This window comes from Silene latifolia, chromosome 4 (assembly GCF_048544455.1).
Source record: "Silene latifolia isolate original U9 population chromosome 4, ASM4854445v1, whole genome shotgun sequence".
NCBI classification, from domain to species: Eukaryota; Viridiplantae; Streptophyta; class Magnoliopsida; order Caryophyllales; family Caryophyllaceae; genus Silene; species Silene latifolia.
The window spans coordinates 52,602,770-52,621,716 of NC_133529.1; the positions used below are offsets into that span (position 1 = coordinate 52,602,770).

The following is an 18,947-nucleotide window of genomic DNA, read 5'->3' on the forward strand; positions in this document are numbered from 1 at the left end:
ATGTGTAAGTAAATTGTCCATATTTGAAGGGTAGGTATATGGTTCAAACAAAATATATACTCCCTCCGTCTCAGTCAATAATTTACATTTGCTTTATTTCCCTTCACAAAATAAATCAAATGTAAACTATTCATTAATTTCACACTTGTCTTTTTATTAATCATAAGGGCTATCAAAGCGCCCTGATTCCCTTACACTTATGATGATTAGTAGTTAATAAATTTTGCTAGAATTCGAGATAACAAAGCTTTAGAGACTACTTAATGCTTAGAATCAATTACGTATCAAGAGACCATAAGGGATTAGGATATTTCATTTTTTTTTTTTAAGAATTATGTGACACCCGGATTTGAACTTCGAAACATCTATTCGATAATGTTCTATAACTTAGTTTTAAAATAATCAATGTCATTAACCCATACAAAGTACGGGCTTTTAAACTACTAAGGTAATATGTTAGGGGAGAAATGAGTAAAATTAGGTGGGGAATATAATGAATCGCATTAGTTTAGAGCAAACGCCTTTTGTGCTAGTCAAATAATTCCGTTAACTTCAGTAGTGATGTATCCTTTATGACAGTATATTAAATTAATAAAAGGTAAATTTTGGATCATGGATTAGACTAAAATCAAACGTTGTAAATTGGACCAAAAATGCACGTAAGGAGACACTACGTATGTAGGATTGAGCAGCCGTAGTACTACGGACGATTCTGTTATATATACACTTAAAACGGACTCAAATGAGATTTTGTGACCAATTCCAAATATCCATTTAGCATCAAGTACGTACTAAAGAGTCGCACTAGTTATTCTAATAAAGAAGGAGAAGGTGGTATGAATTAAGGTTAAATATAGAAAAGATGAAAGGAGAGAAACCGACTGCATTATTGATCCGTGTTTCGAACAATTACAATCGTCTGCATTTATGGTAGTTCTAAAGATCTAAACATAATAATAGTATCTCCTAATATTGGTAACATAATTAACTTAATTATGTAACATTAAAGATTACAGAAAATGGTAATAAAATAATTTAAACACAGTCGAAATTATGTAGGGGTTGCATTCTGCAAGTGTTAAGAAATAAGTGAAGGGGAATGTTGAGAGAAGTTGTACCTAAAATAGTAGCCTTAATAATAGTGCAAATACAAATCGAAGCTTCGAGTTCAAGAAGGCCTTGCATAAGTGGGCAACAAGGGTGATCTGATAATACGATATCACCCATCTTAACCTGAAGTATTCCTCCAAGAAGATCGACGCAAACCCCCAACTTTATGCTATCTATGGAACATGTTCTAGGTACGACCACTGGAGAAGTTGGGACTGGTTTCGTAGTTGGTTTTACAATTGATAGAATTTTGGGGATCAACCCTTTCTTGGTGGGAGTCTGGACAGTTACTGGAGTTGGTTGAACGGTGGAAGTTGGGACGACAGTCGGACTTGGATAAACATTAGAACTTGGGACGACAGTTGGACTTGGATAAAAGTTTGGGGTTGGAATCGTATTGGGAGTAGGATTGACTATAGAAGTTGGGACTGTTTGCGGTGTTGGATATTGGGTATTTGGGATGACTGTAGGACTTGGATTTACGATAGAAGTAGGAATCGCTCCAAGAGTTGGGTTAGTTGTGGTGGTTGGAATATTTATCGGAGTTTGGTATCCAGTATTTGGGATCACTACTGTAGGACTTGGATTTACGGTATAAGTTGGAATCGTTCCAGGAGTTGGGTAATTAGTTGTGGTCGTTGGAACATTGATCGGAGTTGGGTATCCAGTATTGGGGATGACTGTAGGACTCGGATATATGGTAGAAGTTGGAACGGTACCGGGAGTTGGATATTCAGTGTTTGGAATGACGTTAGGACTCGGATTTATAGTAGATGTTTGAATCGTTGTTCCAAAAGTTGGGTTAGCTATGGTCGTTTGGACTGATATCTGAGTTGGATATTCAGTGTTTGGTATGACGGTAAGACTTGGATTTATGGTAGATTTTGGAATCGTTCCAGGAGGTGGGTTAGTTGTGGTCTCTGGAACTCTTTTCGTAGTTGAAGATTGCGTATTTGGAATGACTATAGGACTCGGATTAACGCTTGTAGTTGAAATTGTTTTCGGAGTTGGAATCTCGGTAAATGGGGTGGTTTCAAGGTTTTGATAAACGATAGAAGTTGGGACGTTGTTGTCGGGGATTTGATTAACCTTGAAAGTTGGTGTTGTCATAATAGGTTGTTTAACGTTAGAAGTTTGGATGGTTTCGAGACTTGGTTGCTCATAAGATGGTACAATCTTAGAGGTTGGTGGTTCGGCAAAAGAAGTCGGGTTGATTTTGGGGGTCGGATTAATCATGTTAGACGGAATAGTCTTGGAAGTTGATTTCTCACCATAAGATTGTGAAATGACATAGTTAACGTTAAAAACATAGACAAATAGTAAGAGGAATTTTGGAGTGGAAACAAAAGTAAGTGATGAACACTTCCTTGACTCCATTCTATGGAGCAAAAGGATGCTCAAGTGATAAAACAGTAAACTAGTTTATATAGTAGTAGAAATGTAATGGAATTTCCTTTTGTTGCATACAATTGGAGTATCATCCTTCATGTTTGGGCTTACCAATCTAATTCCCAAAATGTGTTAACATAGTAACTAGTAATAGTAGTAGTAATAAATAAATCAATTGGTCTCCCTTGTGACGGGTTACCATTTGTGACGGATATTTTGTGAGTTAAAATGGTAACAAAATGGGTTAGTGGAGAAAGGGGACCACATGAACAGTGTTGCAGAGAGAGAGAAAAAGTGGGTACTTTGTGAGGTAAAATGGTATCCGTCACTCAAGAGTGACGGATATGTGCCGTCACAAACAAGAATTTGTGTAAATAATAATAATAGCCCGTAAGGGTGGAGTCTAGTCGTTAAAATATGGGTGAAATTCTCAAGGTACTCAGGTGCAAATCTACCTAAGAACAATCTTATTGAGTATTTATTTATGGTCTCTGTCTTCTAAACTTCGAGCTTGCATACAATATCCGAGTGTGTACCCAATGCGCAACAAAAATAGCGGCCGTGGATTCCCTTGTCATAGAAATAAAAATAAAAATTTGGTCATTCAAATTTGTTTCTTATTTTAAAACGATCGATTGTTCGAGATACATTTTTACAAAGATAGACGGAGTTCAATACACCGACGGAAAATGGTAATTGCATTACTTGAATGCCATATTCATCACACGTTAGGCATATTCACAAGTCTAATAGCTAAGTAGCCATGAATGAAATATTAGCAATGTTGAACAAGAGCCACAATATTAACTTAGGTAAATTAGGCATACCATAATATATGTCACGACCTAAACTTGATGTAGTGGAGTAATCAAACTGTGTTGTCTGCGTAATTATGGATTTGTATTCTCAACAAAGGAAACATATTCGGTTTCAATTATTTGGGTTATATTTCTTGAATTGTAGCCTCATTAGACTTAATACCCGGTCCAAAGATCAGACCGAACCGGATTATTTGATCCGGACCACGGTCTATTTAGTTTGTTATATAAGTTCTTTTGTTATACAAAACCGGACCAAAGACTAGACTGAACCGGATCATTTGGTCCGGACCAAACTGGGTCGTATTTTATTGGTTTGGTCCACAGTCCACCTATTTACCCTACTTTGGTCTTCGGTCCGATCCAAGAGCAAACCGAATGGGGAATTGGAAGCGGTTTTTACATGACTTACTTCTCTAAATCCCAACTTCCAAATGTCGGGTTAGTAATGGAGTTTGGTCAACGATTGGAGGCAATGACTTGTCTTGAAGTCTACTATAGTGCAAAACATCTACAAGCAAGAAAAAGGAAGACTAACCAAGGCATGAGGACGAGAAAGAAACGAAGAAAAGAGGGAAAACAACCCAAAAGGCTCACCGTGAGCTCTCTGGCTAAAAAGCTCACCGTGAGCCTTTTCCTCTTCCTCTTCCGTTTTGTTACGGAGCATGCACACAATCCAAGCCCATTACTCCCATTTAGTTCTAGGCTATAAAAGGATGAAGACATTAGGTTTTTAAGACATCTCATTTAGTGGAGGCTTATCAAGAATCAAAGTTGTAATCTTGGGAATATTATTGTGTTTTTAGATCTAGAATGGAGAACTAATCCATTTTCTTAATCCAATCCTAAAGGTGTAATCTTTTGGTTGTAAGACACTCTAATCTTTCCCTAATTGTTATTATTATTGTTAATCCCTTGTGTTTAATTTTGGATCTTGGAATTATTGTTTGATTAAATTAATTAAGTGTGATTTCCTTGTTGCTTTATCTTATCAATTTCCTTAATTCATTGTTGTTAGAATTGTTAAGTGTGATTTCCTTGCAACTATTAAAACAACATCTTTTGTTTGAATTAGTGAGTGTGATTTCCTCCTAACTTGATCTACAAGAAAAGGGTTAACTTGTAATTAGGCATTAATTGTGTTCATTGTGTCTAGTTACCCTTACTGAATCTCTCATACTTTTACCTTCTTGTTAATTTAAATCAATGTACTCCGTATGTGATTTCTACTTGGATTATGTTAATGAGTTGGGTTGATGATTGGTTAAGTGTGATTTCTTGTCATTAACAACTATTAAGGAGGTTTAGGAGAGTAATCTCCACAATACGGTAATAATAATTAATTGTGGAATTATTTGTGTCAATGATCAATCATTAGAAGTTCTTCTTAAAATTGATAAATTTCCATCTTACAAATTGATTGCTTGCTTGTTTGTTACTTGATTTTTTTTTTATATATATAAGGTAAAGAAACTAAATTGATTGAAAATCAACATATACCATCCTTCCGGATGAGAACGGTAAACGAAAATCAACGATTTTCCAATACCAAGAAGCAAACATATTAAAAGGGCATCAACAAGAAACTCACAAATTTTCAACCGAAAATAGTCTCTTAAAAACCCAAAAAAAGCATTAAAAAATAATACTACAAAATAAATAAACAAATTCTAAAACTGTAAAGAGGAAATAGACATAATTCTATTGAAGAAACAGAGAGATCTCCTCAAATGCAATGTATGAAAAAACATATTACTCCTTACATTTCTAGTATCAATAATGATTTGGTACAATCAATTTGAAGATAAATCTTGAAATATTACTCTTTAATCCTTAATTTAAACCTTCTTTAACTAAGACATGTGACTAAAATGAACTCTTCTATGCTAAAATGGAGAGTAGATTAAAGTCAAGTCTTTAAGAATATGAAAAACAAGAACGAAATTTGAAAATTTTTAATTAAAGGGCTAAAAAGAGACAAATAAAAAACTACATAATCATACAAATAGGGAAGAAGAAGGGTTGAAGAAGATAGAATGTTGGGTAGAGAGAGCTTGTTTGTTACTTGTTCTTTACTGTTGTTTGAATTGTGACTTTGAAAACCAAACCAAAAACTCCCCCTTTTTACATACTTGCCTTTTATTTAATTGCAATTGTTCTATTTACGCATTTGGAAACCGACTAGAAATCCCATTCCCTTGGGTCTTTTCGCTTTACATTTTGAGTCTTTACATTTTGAGTCTTTAGTAAGCATTTAGTGAGGTTATAAATTGTAATTTGACCGCTTTTAATTACGACGTTTTAGGCGAGCCAACCGCTGATTGAGCCATGGACCGCAGTTATATATATAACAAAAGAATCTTTAAGGATATAACATTATATATTTTATTTTCTACTTTGTTTGCACATGCTATAAGATGTGTAATTATGTACTTAAACCTAGTAAAAAGAAAATGTTGTTTATTTTGATCGTTACGAATTTTTTGAGTTCTAATTTTATATACTACATATTGGTGACAATCATATTTGGTCCTTTTGGTCCAGTCCGCTCTGGTGCACGTGTTTTACGGTTCAGACCAAACCGGACCAATATTAATATGGTTCCGTCCACGATCCACCTTTTAGCCCTTATTTAGTCTTCGATCCAGAGAGTTTGATCTGGTTTGATACCAGACAAATGAACACCTCTAAATTCCTACTCCATTCAAAATATCCCAACCAAACAATGGAACAAATCCATTCCGGTTACATGTAATACGTTTTGGATCACATGGGTCATCTGATTGCATATCACAAATTCAAGTCCAATTAAAAGGTAATTAATAAATCTCATTAAGGGCTTACTTGGAATTTGAGTAATTATTAAGGGAGTAATAGAAACTAAAATAAGAAATAGGAGGAGATTGGTGCTTTGTGGTGGTTGTGGAGGGTGGAAAGAGAAGGTGAGGGAAGAAATAGTACCTTCATATGAAGGTAATGCATTACTTAGGGAGAGAGGTAGGGAACAATTACTCCCTTAATAGAGTGACTATTACACTATATTTCCCCATTTCTATCTTCAACCCCCATCCCTTCCCTCCATTTTTTAGTTCATTGTAACTCTATTACTCCCTTAATAATTACTCTCATTCCAAGCAAGCCCTAAAAGGTAATATCATTAAGTAGTTGTCCTTATAACTCCCCTTGTAAAAAACCTCGGCTGATTATAAACACCTTGGCTTGTCTCTATGTTGCCCAAAAATTCCTCATCTATGGTCTACACAATGTCAAGTGACGTTCCCAGGGTTCGTTTCAATGAAATCATACGACAGCCAGAAGTCAACTCCATAGAAGTCAATTCCAAAAAATAAAAAAAAAAATCGACATTCATACAGCTGAATCACATCAGTAACAGCTGACGACCATCATACAGGTTCTGGCATCAAGACAAACATTGCTAGACATATTCATACAGGTTCAGTCGATTATTATGACAATTCAATTATCCCAGGTTACATCAGGGAATATCATAGTGAAAAGGGGTCACAAAACAGCTGAAAAACATTTCTCGCACTTAGTAGAACCGTTTGTACTTATGGATCTCCACCGAGCTCTACTCTCAAATTGTCATATGGATAGACCTTTGGCGCCTATGCAAAGTAAAACCATTATTAGAAACTAAACCGCAGCTATACCAAAAATATAGTTAAATTTCTGGGAAAAAAAATAGACCAACAAGCTTAAAGACTTGCAATATCCCTCTTATTATTATTTCGAAAAAACTATCACTTCTTGATCACCCAACTCAAAGTACATCAGAAAATAAAATGTTCCTAGCTTTCTGCATATTCCAGAGAAATTCAGAAAATTAAGATTGAGGACAAACTTCAAGAAAATCTTCAGCCCAATGCAGTATTGGATTTCAGAAGCTACTGAAGTTAGCAGCTAGTTCAAGTATATGACTCTATGAGTCTATGAGTACATACATCATTAACGTTACACATAATCAAACCACATCCTCAACAGGTTCAACTGCCACGAGCCAATAATGTCAAAACATATATTTACCCTGCTTAGAGAGGCTGAGTAAGATAAAGTCGTAAAAAAATGCAATAGAGTAGTCTTTCTTATTCAAAGTCAAACAATAGTACTCCCTTTTCTCTTCATCATGTTCTTCCCACTTTCCATTCAGGGAATTTTCTCAGTGTTCTTCCAATTTCATTTATTTCCTATTTTAGGAAGTATGTTATGGTGAAATTATCAACTTGTCCTTGTTAAAAAAAAAATACAAAATGTATCATTGTTAGTTAAACTCAAGTTAACTTCTTAATAATAGATGTGTATTAAACAACTCAACCCATTGTTGACAAGCTACCCCATTCATTACTGACTCCCCTCCAATCCACACTGTCCTCCATTAACCCACCCAAACAACCACCAGGTTTCAGAATAGATGAAGCCCACTCCGACCACCACTAATCATTGACCACCAACAACCAGAAGACCCCAAAAATCCTTGTCATCTCCTCGAGAAACAGCCCACCTACGGCGACCACATCTCCATCGTTGACAATCTACCTCCCGTCGTCAACGACCACCGATCGTTTCTCCTCATTGACCAGCAATCCATGGAACGTTTTCCCAACCTGCTCTCCTGCCGCGATTACGCCCTCAGCTACCTCCACCGATGTCGCTCCCTTTTTCTTCTCACTCCTCCCAGTTAGAATATATTGGTATATATTTAGTCAATCGTGTAACGGGTTGGGGGGTGGCCTTGGGGTCCGTGGGGTTATCCTCCGTGCCCATACCCCACCACTCCTTGGACGCGTCCACCTCGACCTCAGTATACACCAAGCCTATTCTGCTGAACATCCGCCTTCACAGACACATATTGAAGCCGCTATGTATACACTTGGATTGCAGCCACCAGACCCGAATTGGTTCATGGATACTGGAGCGACATCACACATGACGTCTAACGAAGGTATTCTCTCGTCTTATTTTAATTCGAGCATTAAAAATGGTGTCATTGTTGGAAATGGTAAATCTATCCCGATTAGCGGTTATGGGCACACCCTACCTCGAACCCCCCTCTTGTCCTTAAAAATGTCATACGTGCACCTGACATTGTTAAACCTCGTGTCAGTCCGTAAATTACAATTACAACTGATAACTCGGTCACAGTCGAATTTGACCCGTTTGGTTTTTGTGTGAAGGACTATCTGCACGGACGCGTCTCATGAGGTGTAATAGTCGGGGCGAACTTTATCCCATCACCACCACAAAATCGAGTAGTCCTCGAGCAGCGTTTACCGCTCTTGCACCGTCGTTATGGCATAATCGACTCGGTCATCCCGGCCTTCCTATTTTTAATGCTTTACGCACTAGCAATTTAATTCCTTGTAGTTTGGTTAATAAGAACCATGTTTGCTCTTCCTGTTCAATTGGGAAAATTATTAAACCACCTTTTGTAGCCTCCAGATCTCGGACTCATTTACCATTTGATATCGTTCATTGTGATCTCTGGACTTCACCGGTCCTTAGCTCTTCGGGTCATAGGTATTACCTTGTTTTATTGGATGATTTTACGCAATTTGTATGGACTTTTCCTCTTGCTAAGAAGTCACTTTTCCGCACATGCCGCACTAGGAAGTTGACCAAGTCTATCCGATTTTTGTAAATTTTCGTCAATACATTTACACCCAATTTGAACGAGAAATTAAGAATTTTCAATGTGATAACGGGAAAGAATTTGAAAACGCTTCATTTTGGGGGTTGTGTGCAAAACACGGGTCGACTATTCGACTCTCATGTGCATACACATCTCCCCAAAATGGTAAAGCGGAACAAAAAATTCGCTCCATCAATAACATTGTTCGTACTTTACTACATCATGCGTCCATCCCACCTACGATATGGCATCACGCCCTACAAACAGCGACATATTTGCTTAATATCATTCCTAATAAACAAATAGAATATCAAACTCATGTTCAATTGCTCTATTTCAGAAACCCGTCGTATACAAACTTACGTGTTTTTGGATGTCTATGTTATCCCCTTTTCTATCGACTAGAGTACACAAACTACAAGCACGGTCTACTCCTTGTGTCTTTCTTGGGTACCCCGATCACCATCGCGGATACAAATGTTATGATCTCAAAGTTAAGAAAATAATCATAAGTCGTAATGTCATATTCGATGAACATCGTTTTCCTTTTGCTGAGCACGAGCCCTCTGACAAACACCTCTATGATTTCTTAGATGAGTCCATGTCACCATATGTACTTCGCCATCTCCAAACGGGTCCAACTGAGACTAACGACCAACCCACGGATACCCGTGTCTCCCCTCCTTGTCTCCCCTCCTCGTTCTGACCTGTTACACCGCCTTCCCCTACTGCCACGGCCTCCCCTACTCCACCTACAAACGACACCACTACTGCCCAACCGTCACATGCTACGACTCCTCCACATACCCATCTTCCCCCTCCATCGAAAGCTATAACACGAGGTGACCACGGTATACGGTATACGGAAACCGAAACCAATCTTTGATCTCAACAACACTGTTTCCATATCTCCTATACCCAAAACTCCTGTGTCCGCCCTTAATGATGCTAATTGGAAGATGGCCATGGATGACGAATTTAATGCTCTTATTAGTAATAAGACTTTGGGAATTAGTCCCGCGTCCGTCTAATGTAAATGTTATTCGGTCTATGTGGATTTTTCGTCATAAAATTAAATCTGACGGTTCTTTTAAAAGGCACAAAGCACGTCTTGACGGGAAGACTCAACAAGTGGGCATTGAGCATTGATTGCGGCAAAACTTTCAGTCCTCTGGTAAAGTCCTCTAGTAAAGCCAACTACGATCCGTACGGTTTTAAGCATTGCTCTTTCGCATCACTAGACTATCCATCAATTAGATGTCAAAAATGCATTTTTACATGGCGATCTTAATGAGACAGCCTATATGCATCAGCCTATGGGATATCGTGACTCTCGATTCCAAATCATGTGTGCCTTCTTCGCAAGTCCCTTTACGGTCTCAAACAAGCACCCGTGCTTGGTACAAGCGGTTTGCTGATTTCGTCACCACAATTGGATTCCGTCATAGTAAGTGTGATCATTCATTGTTTATCTACAAGGATGGTAAATCTATTGCATACCTTCTTTATGTAGATGACATTATTTTGACTTGACGGTTTACCTCGCTCCATCATGGTTCGTCTTAGCTCCGAGTTTGCAATGAAAGATCTCGGTTTATTAAGCTATTTCTTAGGCATATCCGTCTCTCGCCATGGCAAAGGTATGTTCTTGTCTTAATCAAAATATGCTAATGAAATAATTAAGCGAGCTAGAATGTCAATGTGCAAAGCTACGTCCACACCAATTGACACCAAACCGAAACTTAGCTCTACTGCTGATCACCCGTGCTCCCGTGCTCTGACCCTCAGTATCTCACATTCACGCGCCCGGACATCTCCTATGCGGTTCAGCAAGTCTGCTTGTTTATGCAAAATCCCATGGACGTGCATATGAACGGCTTAAAGCATGTGATTAGGTACATCAAAGGCACGGTTGAGTATGGCATTTGGCTCGGTTCTTCACCTCCCTCCTCTCTCACATCCTATACAGATGCGGATTGGGCGGGGTGCCCGGATACTCGTCGTTCCACGAGTGGTTATTGTGTGTTCCTCGGGGACAATCTTATCTCATGGACATCGAAAAGACAGCCTACTTTGTCTCGCTCGAGCGCTGAAGCCGAGTAAAGAGGCGTCGCGAATGTAGTCTCGGAGTCCTGTTGGCTTCGAAATCTACTTGTTCAGCTTCACCATCCCATTCCTAAGGCTACGATTGTCCATTGCGATAACATTAGCGCTATTTATTTAGCGGGGAATCCGGTTCAACATCAAAGAACCAAGCACATCGAGCTTGACATTCATTTCGTCCATGAAAAAGTAGCTCGTGGTGAAGTCTGTGTTCATCATGTTCCTTCCGCTATCAAATAGCGGATATTTTCACGAAGGGGCTGCCTCTTGTTCTTTTTGATGATTTTCGTCAAAGTCTCAACGTTCATCTTCCTCCCGATTCGACTACGGGGGTGTGTTAGAATATATTGGTATATATTTAGTCAATCGTGTATTACTTGGTTACGATTATCCACAATTGTGTATCGGTTATTTACAGTAAATATATCCTTGTAATTAGGCTAGAATATCTTGTAATATCTCTTTGTAATTGTATCTATACCCTTTACGTTATCAATGATAAGCAAGCATTATCTTCCTATCTTCTTTCACTCCCTATCTATTCCACCAATAAAGCAAACCAACCAAAAATGTCAAATCTTTTTTCCTCAAATCTACACCAAGTCAACACCAAACGGGAAAGTAAACATGACTTTAGCACTCCTCATGAACTTTCGAGTCTAGTGATGTTATCGATGAGTAACTTCGCTGATGGTAGTTAGGGGGGTGGTTCAGTGGTGGCTTGGTGATGGTGCTCAGAATGGGAGGGATGGCTGGCTGGCTGTGACTTTAAGGCTAAGACATTAAGTGAATTAATTATTCTAATTAAGCTCCACTTGTGCCTCACACATCTCACACAGTACCTTTATGAGTATCATATTACTTTTCCTTAAGGTAGTGTTTCGAAACCCGGAATTGATTTCATTTTCATGATTTCAATTGTAGAAATCAAAATGTTTGAATTCAATTCCAAATCCAATTCCAAAAGTTCGTTTGGAAACCCATGGAATTGGAATTGGAATTGAAATTGGGCGGGACGGGTATGGGTTGAGGTCATCAATTTTTTTAATTTGAAAAAAATAAATATAGTCACGGAAAGTATTTGTGATCAGAAAAAATATCATAAATAAAAATATTGCTATGAAATTTGCATAGCAAAAAAAACATAGATAGTGGTGGAATTTAAATGACTACTCTAATAGGTAGGAATTTGAGAGGCTCAAATATTAACTACATTGGAATTGCCAAGGAATTGAGTCTAATTCTAATTCCAAATTCTGGGTTCCCAAACGCTTGAAATGTCTCAATTACGGAATTCAATTCCAATCATGGGTTCCCAAACATACCATAAGAGTTATGCCATTTTGATACGGGAAGAACATGAAAAAATGGAGGGAGTAACTAGTGTGTGAAGGAACTCGTAAACACTTTTACTTGGTAATAAATGAAGAGAAGTAGGTTATCTAGACACGTTATACCAATGTCTGTCAAGTATTTTCATTTTGCAAATGGCAGGGTAGGAGGCATCGGATGTACTTCTAGAAACTGCTTTCAAAAGACCGAAAATGAAAATTATGTGGAGACTACTCTTGATATAAGAAACTACAAATTAACCCCATAAGTTATACTTCATGTGCAATTAAGCCCACGGGAATATATTCCGGTCAATTTCTCGCCGGAAAAAATTTACATGGCACCGGAAAGATGACTAGGATTGGATTAATAATTAAAAAAAGAAAAACACCTGATTTCATATAGTAAAACTCGAGTTTCTTCTGCCAGATCCAGAAATTTTCATCCTTTCTTATATCTTGCGTCTAACTCTGTTTATCTCCTCCATTACTATCTTATTTCCAGAGTAGTGGTATCGAGATGAAAATACCTTGATTTTCTATGATTGTGGTATTGTTATTTACTTTAATTACTCTATATTTAATATAACTTCAAGCTAGACCGTAATAGATTACTATTTTTAAAAAATACCTAGATTTCCCCAAAGTTCCATTTTTCAGTTTCTGGTAGGTACTTGGGTAGACGTTCACGTCGTTCAGTTACATAATAGATTAATAGTGAATGATGTATGGGGGTGAGACTTAGACTAAAGCAAATAAATTGAAGTGAAAATAATGAAGGTACATGAATTGAGGAAGGAGCTAATAATCTCGGCGAAAGAGAGATGGGGAAGTGGGAGGAGGTGAGTGAGAGAAGACATAAATTTGCGGCCATAGCAGTGGGTTGTTTAAATCATTCTTCTTCTTCTTTAATTATTTAATTTAATTCTAATGGTGTTTCCATTGCCAGTTCATTTCTTTCCGGCGAGAAATTGGCCTGAAATTTTCAATTAGGCTTAATTGCACATAAAGTATAACTTTTGGGGTTAATTTGCACTAATAGAAAGATATGGGGTTAAATTGCACATAGTGCCAAACGTATGGAGCTTATTTGCTACTTCCCTGATTAACGGCTCCATTTATCTTGACTCTATAGCAAAATTGTATTTGTATTCTTTGCACATTAGAGAGTTAAAGTCCTGTTTTTCAATGTACAACTTAAAAGTTAAAACCAAACTAGGGAGTTACCTATAAATATAAGGGTTATTTCACAAGAATAATCTCAACTACGTGTGATCTTCTGATAATACTCCGAACTTCATTTTATCTCGAAATAAATCGAACTATTAACTCCCCTTTCTCATAATGCACTAGGTGACCGTCTACCCGCTAATCAAGTCATTGTTTTTGTTTTTTACCTATAATAATAATAAGGGAAATGATACATGTATTTAAGAAGCCAAAAGAGGAAATTAATCTTTAAAATTATTATTAACTACATCATTTTTTGTGCAATTTTGCCATAAATTCCTTTTTTAATACCTAAATTAGAAGGTTTTAACTCCTTAAATACTTAGCTTTGTTATTGCTGAGGGGGTGGGAGCCCAGATTGTGTCTCGGTTGCCCACCAATTAAAATTGATTTGATCTCAACAATAGTAGTAGTAGTAGTCCAATTCAGCATTCTCACTTCCTTTTTTGCCTTTTTCTGACCACCATACACTATCACTACGTACATGCACCACTCTCCTTTTCCTTCCCTGATTTCAAACCAACATTCATTTATTCAAGCAACCAACACTTCTTACCAACACTCAATTTCACCCAAGTACAACAGCCAACCCCACCTCTCCTCCCCACCGGAATGCGCCACCATGAGGACCACCTCATGACCCACGAATATGACAATCTCACCTCGACGAAAGAAACCACCTTCCATTCGGCGTCATCTACATCAGATTCCTCCCACATAGATCTACTCCTACAACCACCTTTCTCATCAACAGACCAAACCTGGTTTGCTTTGGGTTGTCTAGTGGGTCGTGGAGTGGATTATGGCGACAGTGGTGCATGTTTCTGAAACTCTAATCTCCAAAATTGATTGGGGGAAATTTTCAATTAGGGTTTGATAAGTTACTTAATTTGGGGGTAATGTCATTTTATGATATTCTTGAACTATGTTGTATTTCCGACAATGTTAAAGCGAGCATTTGGGGTGATGGTGAGTGAGTTGGAAGGCGGTGGTTATGGTAGTAATTTTGTGAGGGAAAGCAGTAAAGTGGGGGAAAAAGGGCAATTAGTATTTTACTATATGCCACTTCAGCAGCAGGTCACCTATAACCTGGTATAAGAGGTAAAAATTGGGTGAGTCTATTTTGAGAAGATTGTATTGATAGTTGGGTTTATTTTAAGAAGAAGGGTAATAGTATGGATTATTCATGTGAATTAATCCTAAATATAAAACACTGCTTTGTTACACAATAGAATTCCACATAGACCTGTTAATACAGATAATATACCTAGAGCTGGGAACCCAACCCAAGAAACCAAAAATAAAACCTGTCCAAAACCCAACCCAATAAAACCTGAAAAGTTGGGGTACAAGAGCAGACTCAACCCAAGGCCAAACAGATGACTAATATACGAGCACAAAACAATTATTTTAAAGCACAACTTGACCAATCCAAGATGACCAGTGAGCAGTGACCAGCTATGTTACTCGGACTCGGGTACGGGTGTCGGACACGGGTACGGATCCGAGTGTCGGGTACTCCGAGGTTAGAAATAACTGACACGGGGACAGTGTCCAAAAATTAGACACGGGTACGGGGACACGTCGATTTCTTTTTTTTTTTTGTTACTGATGGAAATAAAAGTGTTTGTAAGTGGTAATTATATTAAAATTTTGGTGAGAAGCAAGTCAAAAGTCTAAACAAAATTAGATAAAATGTCAAAACCCACTATCATTATTGCCCCACTTGCCATTCTCTCTCCAATCCTACTTAAAAGGAAAACATGCCACGTAAAGATAAGGCCCACGTTATGTTTAGTTTAGATAAAAACCAGAAATCAAAGGCCCACTTGTAAAACAATTAAACCAAAGCCCAATGTAAATGTAAACCCTAACGATGAGACACCGCCTGCCGCCTTACTGCACATTCCACCAACCACCACACCATCGCAGCATTCTAAAGGTAAGATATTTTCGTTCCGTCAACTACTTGACTAAAGTCGCCGTGTCGGCCTGTCGGTTGCCGGATCCGGTACGGATTCCGTACCGGGATCAGTGTCGGGTCGGGTCGACACCGGTACTGCTCGGAATCTGCCGTGTCGAAGCTACATAGGTGACCAGGACTCTACCAGATTGATGATCTGACAATGAATCAACTTGACATTAACTTAAAAACAATTAAATAGGCCTGATGATACTCAAAACATGAAACTGACACCATAAAGTGTGTTTCTAACCTATCCAAATCGACCCTGGCCTGACACAAGAATAACATGGCCTATAATGACTTCATCTGAAGTATGGCATAGGCCCGATAAAACCCAATACGACTCTACGCCAAAACCAACCTAAGTGGCCCAACCAGCAGCCCTAAATATCGCAGTAACCACATCAGAAGCTTTCAGAGGCATTAAACTATACACAGCTCTTCTTTCTTTTTGTTTATCACCTTTTCCTTCGGATCAAAATGAGTATTCAGGCCCCTTTCTAATCCTAAGAAATTTGAATCTTAAAAGTTTTAAGTTAGATCTCAGAAATATCTTAATAGAAGAAAATCCAAGATAACTAACTAGCATGAAGACAATGCTTCTCAAACCCAGTTCTGTTCCTTACAAACCAATTAAGACTGCATTCAGTATCCACAAATCTTAAACCTTACATGAATTCCAGCAAAATGTACATTCTCCATGTTTTGCATTCAAACAACTTCAAACATCTAGGTAGAATGAGACAATGCCTTACGAACTCTATCGAGCCTTAAGAAACCTAAAGACGGGATACTCATAAAGTCATAAGAAAATTAAAACCTCAATGAACTATCCTATAATGACCTACGGTATAAAAAACCGAATATATATTTGGAAAAATGTATACAGTTGAATGGAGTATATAAATAACTAAGCATGATCACAGTCATCACACTATACCAATTGATTTCCTTACTTCATCACAAACATAGTTGAATAACTTGAATTCCAATGCCAACCTCTTACTCTCTTCCAACATATGTTGCTACGACTCTTTTTAAGCCAAAATACACATATTTTTCGTGGAAATAGCTAAGTCCGACACTTGAACACGCACCATCGTCAGATACTTCTAAACAACTCTAAGTAACATCACTGCCAACAATATCAACAACCACTGTACCACTTAGCAGAAGCTACAAAACTAATCGCACTAGTCTCCTAAAATCTACAAAAATAATGATAACACAAATCACTGATAAATCGAGAAATAGACGAAGCTAAACACAACAAAACTAAATGAGCAGGAACTTACAAAGGGATTTTTAGACGCCTTATCATTCCAAACAGCAGCCAATCCAATCGCCGCAAAACAACTCAGTCCTCCACACAACCAAGCCAATGCTTCATACTACACAATCAATCCATCCACTAATCATCCCCAAATTCATCAAATCAAATCAAAACCCTAAAATTGCGAAAAATGGGGAAATCAACGAAATCACAAACCTTTCCAACAGTTTCGGCGATTCGATCGATACAAGGTTCGGGGAACGGGGTTCCGTTGTCCCATGTCAGCTCATCGTTCGTATGAAGCTTCAAAAAGAGGGAAAAAAAATAATTAGAAAAATGATTAAAATTGGATTGAAATGGCATTAATTAAAGGAAATGTAATGTACAGGTTTGTCAGGGACGATGTGTTTGCCGACAGGGAGGCCCATGCCGGCCCGTTGACGGAGGGAGGATCCGACGGAGCGTAAAACGACGCCGTTTCCGCCTAGGATTGATGAGGCTACTTTCGTCAATTTACCTGCCATTGTTTTCGTTGTTTGTAGATAGTGGTTTGTTTTTTTAGTAGTCCATGGATTGTTAATTATACTAGTGTAGTGCTAACAGTAAATAAAGATGATAAATTTAAAGCGAATTTAAATATTTACATAGTATTCACTTCCATCCAAATTAAAAGTAACCGTTGTTTTATCATACTTAACGATGCACGTTTTGCAACATGAATATCTTTAGTTACACCTTATTAAAAATTATAAAAATTCGATATTTTTATACGGAGTAGCATTTATGACGATAAATCAAATAAGATCTCACTTGACTATATTTTGTCTTATAGGTTAAGAATAATATCAAAGATTCCCTATGATCATAAATAGTGCCAAAAAGCAAGTGATGGGGCATATTCTGCACCGCTGACCAAGTCAACATATTGAGCAAGGTCAAAGATATCCACAGAAAGTCAACGGCTTAGGCAATGACTAGCCGTCGACCAAATTCCATCTACTGTCACTGGTCTCGGCATGGCAACTTGCCGGCCGGGGCACATACCCGCGTACTCACATCCAAGACCCCTCGGCGGTGAGTCAACGGGCCCGCCCGGCCGCCATAGGTCCTCGGCCGAGGGTAGATCGATCTTTCCACCGCTAGCCACTTGGCCACTTGGCCACTACGTGACAAAAGGTGAAAGTCTATAAATACTCCTCAACCTTCATTGAGGAAGGAGATCCACAAAACCTAAGAAACACTATTCATCTGGTATAATCTTCCTTATCTCTCTACAATATACATTTAGCCAAGTAACAACTTATCCCTTAAGTTTTCGACTTGAGCGTCGGAGTGAGACGCAGCACAAAGCCAAGCCCTCGCCTCGTTCATTGTTGCAGGAGAGGCCGAGAGGAACGATTAAGGGAAGCAGGATTCAGCTCAAGACATCATTCTACAAGCCACGGGTGGTAACAATACTTGCTCTGGAATTACACCCGGAACAATTGGCGCCGTCTGTGGGGATACGCTACTAGAAGCTAGTCACATTCATTCCCAAACAAAAAAAAAACAACAAAAACCCACCCAAAAAGCTAAGAAGATGTCGAAACAACAAGACGCAAGCCGTGACCGACGAAACCGCATTCTACCAAGATGATACCTTCAACCATTCTCGAGTCGTGCGACCCTCCACCCGTGAGTAATCCAACCGGAGTTCGGATGCCAATAATACAGACACGCCACCAAACCAACCAGGTCACCATCATCAGGACATGTGGTTGACGTAGCAAAACCGAAAATGCTCCTGGACCTAATTAGTAATACGCCTCGCCACACCGTCACGCCGACAAGAGCGGCGGAAACCGTCCAGGAGACCGGGGCCCAAAATGTGACTCCGAGAAATTTGAACGGAGCACTAGGAGAAGCCGACCCGGTCAAGTCGCCTGGGAGCCAAAAGTGGGCGTGGTAGACCTAAGTCCTTCCCGCGCTCATGGGAGGACAGCGTCCCCCGCAAAGACGAACGAGGCTTACCCCAAAGGAGCGAGAGGAGTCCGACTCGGCGAGAGTTGGAGAAGAAGTCCGAGTCAAAGAAGGAGTC

At 38.6% G+C, this 18,947-nt stretch overlaps 2 protein-coding genes across 2 annotated transcripts; both read right to left on the reverse strand.

The window, feature by feature from the left end:
- Window positions 1-870: 870 nt before the first annotated feature.
- Window positions 871-2,511, reverse strand: LOC141653490 (uncharacterized). Its single transcript, XM_074461272.1, has one exon. It carries the CDS (start codon window positions 2,485-2,487, stop codon window positions 1,036-1,038), a length of 1,452 nt encoding a protein of 483 aa, XP_074317373.1. The 5' UTR covers window positions 2,488-2,511; the 3' UTR covers window positions 871-1,035.
- Window positions 2,512-6,664: 4,153 nt separating this feature from the next.
- LOC141653491 (NADH dehydrogenase [ubiquinone] 1 beta subcomplex subunit 8, mitochondrial-like) lies at window positions 6,665-17,459 on the reverse strand. Its single transcript, XM_074461273.1, has 4 exons — window positions 17,257-17,459; window positions 17,087-17,173; window positions 16,893-16,988; window positions 6,665-6,946 (listed from the first exon to the last, which is right to left on the reverse strand). The coding sequence occupies exons 1-4, from the start codon at window positions 17,392-17,394 to the stop codon at window positions 6,890-6,892; spliced, it is 378 nt and encodes a 125-aa protein (XP_074317374.1). The 5' UTR covers window positions 17,395-17,459; the 3' UTR covers window positions 6,665-6,889.
- Window positions 17,460-18,947: the final 1,488 nt, after the last annotated feature.

Excerpts from the sequence above, each read along its gene's own strand:
- LOC141653490 (XM_074461272.1), bottom strand. The coding sequence starts at position 2,487 with ATGGAGTCAAGGAAGTGTTCATCACTTACTTTTGTTTCCACTCCAAAA.
- LOC141653491 (XM_074461273.1), bottom strand. The coding sequence starts at position 17,394 with ATGGCAGGTAAATTGACGAAAGTAGCCTCATCAATCCTAGGCGGAAAC. Across the intron at positions 17,174-17,256 it reads ACATCGTCCCTGACAAACCT|CTTCATACGAACGATGAGCT; the intron begins GTACATTACATT and ends CTCTTTTTGAAG. Across the intron at positions 6,947-16,892 it reads AGGCGTCTAAAAATCCCTTT|GCGCCAAAGGTCTATCCATA; the intron begins GTAAGTTCCTGC and ends TACTTTGCATAG.